This window comes from Contarinia nasturtii, unplaced genomic scaffold, assembly GCF_009176525.2.
Source record: "Contarinia nasturtii isolate CC-2019 unplaced genomic scaffold, AAFC_CNas_1.1 Cnas_scaffold_414, whole genome shotgun sequence".
Lineage (NCBI taxonomy): Eukaryota > Metazoa > Arthropoda > Insecta > Diptera > Cecidomyiidae > Contarinia > Contarinia nasturtii.
Genome location: NW_022197768.1, coordinates 1787486 through 1797736, shown reverse-complemented (window position 1 = coordinate 1797736; position 10251 = coordinate 1787486). Strand labels below are relative to the sequence as shown.

Sequence of the window (10251 nt, the reverse complement as noted above, 5' to 3'; positions counted from 1 at the left end):
AGATTTGCATGCCTTTTGGATATGTTATGATGACAATGTAATTACAAAATGAAAAACAACGATCGTTTAACTAGTCCAAAATGATTAAAGCAAATATGTATGCGCCAAAATATCAAATATAGTGCAACAAAATAAAGAAATAGAAATGGAACAAGTGTTGTGGTTTCGGTAGTAATATTTTATTGCAAAAATCACACACTTTTTTCTTCTTGTTTTGTGTACTAGAAACAAAAATATAGAACATAAATATATGTTTCAAGAACAAATGGTTTTGGTGTTATCGCAGTCGATTTTGCATGTATTTATGTGTTTTTCCAATAGAACGTGACTAATCCCATAACAAAGCCAATCATTTCAAATGTATCACATATAAAGTGTTACGATCGTACCGGATATTTACCTATTGAACATACTCCAATCAATAGAAACAATGCAACGTTTTGCATCTCAAAAATAATAATAAGTGAGCGAAGCAAATGTATTTAATACAGAAATTACAACTTAATTCATTATTAGTGGCATTGTGATGCTGATCGAAATAGAGCGGTAGTGAAGTGTTTCTTCTTTTTTTTTCTCAAGTTGATTCATGTTGCTACGTTTATACATCCTCCATCGCCATTCGGTAAAACATCAGACGATTTAAATGAAATATAATGTAACAAGTTAAAGGAGAAAAAGAAAACAACAACATCGAGAACATTTGTAGAAAGTGTTTGAATGCAACAAAAATGCATGAGTGTGAAACTCGATTTGCATCACATGGACAATTTCGAAATGGATAGTTTGTCTCAAATTTCTAGTTACGGTTTGCTACCGAAAAAGATTAAGGAAATACACACACGCATACACAAGATTACTTCACACATAAAATAAATGAAAGACCAAAATAAGAGACAAGAGGCACAAGGCCACCACAATTGAAGTAGCTGCTGTTTGGCAGGGCAATGTGTTCATTGCAGCATAACGATGTTGAGCCTTTATTTTGTGATTCAATGCGCGCCTCATCGCACAGAAACAAACCAAAGATCAGATGGCATAAAAGATGTTAATATCCAATAATGTCAGCCAATTTATCATATATTCAGTCGGTTCTGAAATCATTCCGAACAAATCTGAAATCGAACCCGCTCGCATGGCTCACAAGAAAATATCTATATTTATTTATGGTCGTAATGTTAATATTTTTTCAAAGGAAACACTTTTTTTTCCATACCGAAAATGTTATTTATTAGTTACGCAATGTGACACTCGCATGATGAAGACGGAACCGCCAACCCAGAGTACCAAAACAAAGTGAAGCGAATTTACTGCTTTGTCAATTTTCAGAATATGGAAATTAGTTCACGAACACACACATGTGTGTGAAATTGGCCTTTGTCGGTATCTTTTCTTTTATATTATTTTTTGTTGTTCATTTTCTTATATATGTATTTTTTTCACTCTCCCTCTAACTCCATTTCTCTCTTACGCACTCTCGATCATATTTCTATCGAATTTATTTGTGAGTGTGTCCCTTTTTCGGCATTCCCTTCAAAAAAATTTCGTTGGCTATAATATGTCTCTTCTATCGTTGTTTATGTGAAACGGTGCTGCTTCTTCATCAAGTCAAAATTGTTAACGGTTCTGGACCTTAACTATGGTGGGTTGTCTTTTTCCAAATTGTATTTTCATTAGATTTTTTTTTAATTTTACTGCTCTTAATGGGCTGCGCGCTTCCAATGAACTTTTTTTTATTCTTTTTTTCTTTCTGTGCGCGTTTTGTGGTATATAAAGTTCAAGCCGATGATTGTAGACGCGTTTCATTTGTGACAGATTTGGAGTGAATGGTTCATGCAAATGACTCAGCTTCCAATTAATTTTCATCGTCTCAAAATGTTCAAAAGAAAAATGACATTCTGACATGTAATTACTGGTACAAATTTGTTCCGTTTAATTATTTTGACTGTTTTTTTTTGTTGTTGATTTAAGTTTTCCACTATTCCGATAATGATTTGGTGAGCATGCATCGGCACACCAAAGTAACGGAAAAAAAATATTTTATGCATTTTAGAGAATCGTATGACTCTATGACTTACTGAAGCAGCCAAAATGACTCGTGCAAAAATTTTACGGTTGTTAAAAAAAAATGAGAGAAAAAAGCGGCTTTCGGTTGTTATATTTTAAAATATCACTTTTCTCTCTGATTCAATGCGACACAATAAACTCTGCGGAATGTCAGACAGAATTTAAAATTTAAATAAATACACTCATTTATATTACCAATGACGCAATTTCCGTATCATCCATAATTTAAAATCGTCACATTTTATTGGAAACAACAGTGCACACACCATATCATAAAGCGTACAATTTTTAATTGAGCTTGCGATAAACGATACATTTATTAAATGATGATCAAGGATGTAAGCTTCAATATTCATTAGTTCCATGCGTTTTCAAAATTTCCATCATTTGAAATACCAATTACTGTTTTATCTGGGAAAAAAATCTTCTTTTTCGATTATTTGCAACTATGTCGATCAATATTGACCTGAAAATTATAACAGGTGGCTCCACCAGTACAGAATTCATTTCGTTTTTGACAATTTCAGTGACAAATAAACATCTTTAAAGGACTACTGTCAAAATTGTACCGAATCGTAAATTTGTTCCCGAGTTTTGGCAATTGAAATCACTCAATCGACCATTTATTTCATATTACAATGGAAAAGGATGAATTTCGTGTCTTAATTAAACATTACTTTTTGCGCAAAAAAACCATTACCGAAACGAAAAATGCACTCGATAAGCATTATCCGGACTCTGCACCAGCAACTGCAACGATCCATAAGTGGTTTACTGAATTCAAATGCGGTCGCACGAGTACCAGCACCGTACCGAGTCCAGGTCGGCCAAAAGAGGTAGTTATTGATGAGACGGTTAAAAAATTACATAACCTGGTACTTGGCGATCCGAAGCTAAAAGTACGTGAAATTGCTGAGACAACCGGTATATCGCATGGTTCAGTGTTTAAAATTTTGCATGAGCATTTGAAATTGAAAAAGCTATTCGCACATTGGGTACCGCAGACGCTTAATCTGGACCAAAAAGAGGAACGCGCCAATATTGCCCAGCAAAATTTGAAACGATTTAAATTGAATCCAAAAGAATTTTTGACTCGATTTATAACAGTTGATGAGATGTGGATACATTACTTTGACTCGGAAGGTAAACACGGCGCAAATACAGCGAAGCGGCCAAAAAAATCGTGTATGATGAGAATGACAATTTTTTGGGACGCATTTGGAGTCATATTTGTTGATTATATTGAAAGCGAGCAAAAGAGAACGACTAAATATTACGCCTCGTTGTTAGACAGATTAAATAACGAAATTAAAGAAAAACGTCCACAGAAAGTAGTTCTATTTCATCATGATAATAACAAACACTTTACAGAAAAATTGAATCAACTGCATTTTGAAGTGCTTCCACATCCAAACAATGCACCGGACTTGGCCCCCAGCAATTATCATTTGTTACCGAACTTGAAAAAATGGTTTAGTGGAAAGAAATTCTATTCAAAAGATGAACTTATCACCGAAACAAACGCATATTTCGATAGATTCGTTTCTGAATATTATGAAGAAGGTATAAATATGTTAGAGAGCCGCTGGACCAAATGTATTGAATCGGAAGGTGATTATGTCGATGATTAAATGTACATTTTCATCAAAATGAAAACTTAATGTTAATTTTTTCTAACATTTACTATATAAGTCTTCCTGAAGCGTACTTTTCTGATTACCAAAACATTAAATATCTGAAAACCAGGTTTCATATTAATTCGGTTAAACATATAAGTTAAGTGCGAAAGTGACCAAAAATGAATCGAGTATAAATTATTGACGGTATCAATTTTATGGACATAATGAATTCACCGACATTTTGACGAATTTCCATTTTAACTATATTGTTTGATAAGCAGATCAATGAGAAACGATTTTTCTTTTTTCAGGATGATTGAATGAAGAATCATAAAATAATAAATAACGTATTTTTTTGAATCAATTTGATAGATTTTTATTTGAAGTCGGATATTTTCAGATAGCAATCTTCTTCCAAACAGATCTGTTATAGGCACCATCGAGGTGCAGCCACTTTTCTTCTAAGTGGTGCTCTTTCTTATATTCAGGCGTTTGAAAAACTTGATGTACTTTTTTTTCTTTGGAACATCAGTTTCATTTCAGTTTAAAAATATAAATTTTCTAATATTAAACCACTAAGCAATTGTTAAAGCAATTCTAACACTAAAAATGAAAAATACATAATAGTATAAAAATATTAGTATGTAAGCGGGATATTCGTCATGACTTTGGCCACTCAGAGAACTATGATCCTCGTTAGATTCAGTATTGTGTGAAGATCAACCACATAGCAACAATAGAATAGTTTAGTCACATTCATTTTAATTGTTTTTGAATAATTGTAATTTCAAAAATATTTCACATTCAGCTGAAATAAAATTGAAAAACTACTATGAATTCAAAGTTAGCTGAATAACATTGTAAAGATAATTGTTTTTCCCATATGAGATGGTTTTATTCTTATTGTGTTATAGAATAGAAAAACTATTTTCGAAAACAGACAAATAAAATCAGAATCCGTTTGCGTTGAATACAATTCGGTATTGTGTCTGTTTATATGATACGTCAAAACTAGTACTAAATGTGTGTACTAAAAGAAAAAGCCAAACAATATGACAGATGCGTTTCTAAATTAAAGATGGAAACCACTCCATAATGCACAAACAACAAACGACATTTACACCAAATATTTTGTTTAAATGAAAAAAAAAAATTCATAAAAATAGTGAATACAATTGAATTATTTTGATACGGTGAATAATAATAAGAAGAAAACCTTCAAAATGATGTAAGTAACAAGTATTTTTGATGAAACCAAATTATACCACGAATACGCCTCATTCCGTGTATACGAAGGCTTGTTTACAATATAAACTAATGGAATGTTGAGCGGTAATGTTATGTGCGATTGTTGATTTTCGTCTTTTTCCTATAGGATGCCAAGACGAGGTGGCAAACGCATCCGAATGGATGATCCTGTTCCGATGGAATATGAAGAAGATATGTATCGTGGCGGTGTTGGGTATGTATTTAGTGAGAAACAAATCAAATTGCGCACCAATGAAGATTCACAAAATTAATCTGTATATTTTATGTTTTAGTGGCAGTAGTGATCATTTGAATGAAAGTTATTCAGATCAAGGCGATGGAGAATCACCAGTTAAAGGTGGTCGCATGACTAGATTGAGGGCTAGGGGTGGTATACGTGATCGGCCGCCAATTATTGATGATGACGATGAGGAAATATTTCGTGCGACACCACCGACACAATCAACCCGTAAGCGCAAAGCAGGACGTCCACCTCGGCTAGTTGTCGAAAAAGTTGTGGAACGAGTTGGTGCGTTAATGGACATTTTTCAAAATCGCAATTTTAAATCTATCTCTTATGGTATACATTTTAACTTTCTGTTGATGTTTTTTTTTTTAATAGAAAAACCGATTGTGGAGAAACCACCAGTTGTTCATCATGACAATCGTCGTGATAATGAACGAGATGTAACAGAGGATGAAAACAGTTTATACTACATCATTCGAAACTCAAAATCAGCGATAGCGGTATGAAGAATAAGAAGCATTGTTTCTTGATAAGCATGAAAAATATAATTGATTGTGGTTGTTTTTTCGCCTGTAGAGCATCGTTGATGAATGGATTGAGAGTTATAAGCAGGACAGAGACCTTGCACTCATGGTTTTAATGCAGTTTTTCATCAATGCAAGTGGTTGTAAAGGTCGCATTACACCTGAAATATCATTTATGGAACACACCGTTATCATTCGAAAAATGACAGAAGAATTCGATGAAGTTAGTATTTTCGCATCGTGACGAATTTGTTTATTGATTTTAAACAATTCTACAAATGTGATCTTATTTTTTTTTCAAACAGGAAAGTGGTGAATATCCATTGATAATGCCAGGTCAACAATGGAAAAAGTTCAAAGTAAACTTTTGCGATTTTGTGCAAACGCTCGTCAAACAATGCCAGTATTCAATTATTTTCGATCAATTTCTAATGGACCATTTGATTTCATTGCTAACCGGTTTATCGGATTCACAAGTTCGTGCTTTTCGTCATACGGCCACATTGGCGGCCATGAAACTTATGACGGCTTTGGTTGACGTTGCACTCTTGGTATCGGTTAATTTTGACAATGCAGCACGTCAATATGAAACTGAACGATTAAAAACACGAGATAAACGTGCCAATGATCGATTGGAATCGTTATTGACAAAACGCACTGAATTGGAAGAGAACATGGAAGAAATCAAAAACATGTTGACTTACATGTTCAAATCGGTGTTTGTGCACAGATATCGAGACACATTGCCCGAGATTCGGGGCATATGCATGAGTGAGATTGGTGTATGGATGATTAAATTTCCAGTAAATTTCCTGGATGATTCCTACCTCAAATACATCGGTTGGACCCTACATGACAAGGTATATTTGTCAAACAACATTCCAATAAGAATAACAAATAAACACGAAACGTGACTATTTTCGATTTGTAACAGGTTGGCGATGTTCGTTTGCGGTGCTTACAGGCTTTATTGCCACTGTACGCATCTGAAGATCTCAAAGGCAAACTGGAATTGTTCACATCCAAATTTAAAGATCGTATTGTTGCCATGACATTGGATAAGGAATTTGATGTGGCTGTCATTGCGGTTAAATTGGTGATCAGCATTCTCAAGTAAGCACATTTTAAAATGGATCTTATGTTATATTCAATGTCATTGAATCCGTTTTTTTTAATTTGAAAAATCAAGAATCCATCCAGACATTCTAACGGACAAAGATTGTGAAATCGTTTATGAATTGGTGTATTCGTCACATCGTGGTGTTGCTCAGGCGGCCGCTGAATTCTTGAATGTACGACTTTTCCATTTGGATGAAGATTCAATCGATGTTGTTAAGACGAAACGTGGCAAAAAACGTTTGCCGAATACACCATTGATTCGGGATTTGGTACAATTTTTCATTGAATCTGAATTACACGAGCACGGCGCATATTTGGTGGATTCATTCATTGATAACAATCCAATGGTGAAAGACTGGGAATGTATGACCGATCTATTGATGGAAGAGCCCGGACCGAACGAAGAACAATTGGACAATAAGCAAGAGTCAACATTGATTGAGATTATGGTTAGCGCTGTTCGACAGTGTTCTAGCGGTGAACCGCCAGTTGGACGCGGCACAAGTCGCAAAATGGTATATTTACCTTGAATCACTCATATAACACAACTTAAATGATAATTAACCATGTTAACCCAATAATTCAGACACAAACGTCCAAAGAGGTGAAACAAGTGCAAGAAGACAAACAAAAGATGACTGAACATTTCATACAAACATTACCAACATTGTTGCAACGGTACGGTGCCGATGCTGAGAAACTAGCCAATTTGATGGCCATTCCACAATATTTCGATTTGGTGGTTTATACCAATTCCCGACAAGAGGCTGTAAGTTATATTTGGGCAAAAAATGACAAACTTTCGTTGCATAATTATAATTTTATTTTCGTGTTCAAAATCAGAATTTACAAGCATTTTTGGATAAAATGGGCAGCATAATGCTTATGCACAACGATCGTGATGTGCTCGAAACGTGTTCAAAAACATTGGAATTCTTGTGTACAGAAGGCAGTGGCATTTTCACAAAATGTGATATTGCACGATCAAATATCATCGATCAATGTGTAAATCGTTACAAAGAGGCCATCGACGATTGGCGTAATTTGATTGCCGGTGAAGAGGTACCAAACGAAGACGAAATATTCAACATCATTGTCAGCTTGAAGAAAGTGTCCATTTTGTATTCGTGTCACAATTTAAATCCATGGGGCATTTTCGATTCATTGTACGAGGATCTTGATGAGTGCCAATCACGGACAGCAGAAGGCAAGGCACTTCCAAACGAGGCATTGGTTTATTGCATCGAATCATGCTATTTCGCAATAACATGGGGACAACACTTTTTGGAAAATACATGCGAACCACAAAATCAAGAAGAGGCGTCGTTAATTCTGCAACGAAATCTCTTCAAATTTATGAACGTCTGCACTGAACTAGTGCGATCGAGTAAAGTTATTGAAATTCGAGAAGCAGTAAGTATAGCAGCCAATCGTTTAGAGATGTAGTTCAGTTTGATGATTAACTCATTTTTTTTAGGCTTTCAAATCAATTTGTGACCTCTTGATCATTTTCTCGGACGTACTGGCTTCGATAAATCCCGTTTATAAGAAACTTCATTTTATTTCAACGGCCGAACAGCAAGCTGTGCTGAATGGATTTGTTCAGCATTATGTATTTGCTACACAAGAAGAAGGTTTGTTATTCATCCTCTTCAAATGTTTGCACAGTTATTTCATGTTCATTTTTCATGAATTTGTAGAGAGCCATGATGAAACACGCATCGAAGAATTGCACAAAAAGCGAAACTATTTGGCCGCCTACTGCAAATTGATAGTGTACAATGTAATCCCGATCAAGTCAGCTGCGGATATTTTTAAGCATTATCTGCGCGTAAGTTTTGAACAGATCCGTTTGTGTGTGAGTAGAGAATCTGATTTTTAGTTTATCTTCTGCCAGTGTTACAATGAATACGGAGACATAATAAAAGCAACAATGGGAAAAGCACGTGAAATCAACAAAATCAATTGTGCACTCACAATGTGTATGAGTCTGATTACCACATACAAGGAAATACAAAAGGTCAACGATTCGATTTATGTATCGAAAAATGCACAAGCATTCACAGATTTAAAGGTAGGATCGATTATATTGGCAGAGCTGTTATTGGCACTCACTATAGCACGCGCACTTATTCCATAAAACATTTTTGAAGTGCTGCACCCGAATACAAGAAAGAGCAGTACTTACAAAAAATAAGTGCCTATAACAGTTCTCTGTATGTCGGACATTAAAGAATTTGTCAAGAATCCAAATTGAAATGTATTTTTTTAGGAATTGGCAAAACGATTTGCACTTTCATTCGGTTTGGATGCGGTGAAAAATCGGGAGGCCATCATTTCATTACATCGAGCTGGTATATTATTTGCTGTGCAAAGCAATAGCGATGCCTTTGATGATCCGTCAGCACCACCACCATGCTTGCTATTCCTTGAGATTTTGAATGAATTCACAAACAAATTGTTGAAACAAGATAAGAAAGTTGTGTAAGTATCAATTTGAATGGATGTCAAAAGTTGATTTGATGATAACGACGATTTTAACGATTTCAAAAATAGATTGAACTTCTTGGAACGACGCGTATCACCGGGAATGCCATCGAGTCGAGCAGAAGACTGGCAACCGTTACAAAATTATAAAAACGCATTGATGCACGGTGAAACTGATCAAGCTCCAGTCACATCAAAACGAGCATATACAAAGCGTCGAAAGGAGCAGGATGCAAACGAAGAAGATGACGAAGAGAATGAGAATTCCGATGCCGATCCAGATTTTAGAGGATAGAAGAAAACACATTTTGCTTTTGTGAAACGAAATTTAAGAAATAAAAATCTCAATGTCACATTAATTTAGAAACCATAGCCAAAATAAGCCAATAAAGAATAAGCAAAATTAAAATCGAGCGGCGATTATATTTTCTTCATTTTTATTTGTAAATATTGATCACAACTTTAATCCATTATTTTTTTTTATGTCTGCAACAGACATATGAGAGTGTTGGCATGTTGAATTGCATTATAATTCGACATGATATGAACGAATACAACTCAAAAAATACACACACACACACACACGACTTGGACAAAATACAATAACAACTTTGTACTCCGAATTATCGGAAGATTTCGGTTTTCTTTTTATGTTCAAGTGGCGACATGCACACATCGTTGCTTATCTAAATCACCTATATCCGGGGTGACCGATAATGTAAGACCGATAACAAGATCGGTGTACAAGACAACGTTTTGTATAAGCAGTTTTTTTTTCTTTGTTTTAACTCACTCACCTTAATATCGAATTAGATTGCAACTATTTAATGCCATTCTGATAAATAAATTTCAATTTTTTTTAAATGAAATTTCTGTCACATATGTATTTAATGAAGTGATTCGAGCGAAAACGAATTTCTATGTATGTATCGATTTTATGTGA

At 34.7% G+C, this 10251-nt stretch overlaps 2 protein-coding genes across 2 annotated transcripts; both read left to right on the top strand.

Moving 5' to 3' along the window:
* The first annotated feature begins 2702 nt into the window (after window positions 1–2702).
* LOC116338661 (histone-lysine N-methyltransferase SETMAR-like) lies at window positions 2703–3695 on the top strand. The gene is made up of 2 exons (XM_031764071.1): window positions 2703–3207; window positions 3436–3695. Exons 1-2 carry the CDS (start codon window positions 2703–2705, stop codon window positions 3693–3695), a joined length of 765 nt encoding a protein of 254 aa, XP_031619931.1.
* A 1038-nt stretch (window positions 3696–4733) lies between these two features.
* LOC116338645 (cohesin subunit SA-1) lies at window positions 4734–9731 on the top strand. Its single transcript, XM_031764048.1, has 15 exons — window positions 4734–4911; window positions 5059–5145; window positions 5225–5460; window positions 5554–5678; window positions 5755–5925; window positions 6008–6562; window positions 6637–6815; window positions 6892–7336; window positions 7408–7590; window positions 7665–8234; window positions 8299–8455; window positions 8522–8652; window positions 8719–8895; window positions 9094–9305; window positions 9378–9731. Exons 1-15 carry the CDS (start codon window positions 4907–4909, stop codon window positions 9601–9603), a joined length of 3459 nt encoding a protein of 1152 aa, XP_031619908.1. The 5' UTR covers window positions 4734–4906; the 3' UTR covers window positions 9604–9731.
* Window positions 9732–10251: the final 520 nt, after the last annotated feature.

Bases quoted from the DNA above. Each gene is read 5' to 3' on its own strand.
- LOC116338661 (XM_031764071.1), top strand. From the start codon at position 2,703: ATGGAAAAGGATGAATTTCGTGTCTTAATTAAACATTACTTTTTGCGC. The intron at 3,208-3,435 runs GTAAACACGGCG...AACACTTTACAG, and splicing joins ACATTACTTTGACTCGGAAG to AAAAATTGAATCAACTGCAT.
- LOC116338645 (XM_031764048.1), top strand. The intron at 6,563-6,636 runs GTATATTTGTCA...GATTTGTAACAG, and splicing joins GTTGGACCCTACATGACAAG to GTTGGCGATGTTCGTTTGCG. The intron at 8,896-9,093 runs GTAGGATCGATT...GTATTTTTTTAG, and splicing joins AAGCATTCACAGATTTAAAG to GAATTGGCAAAACGATTTGC.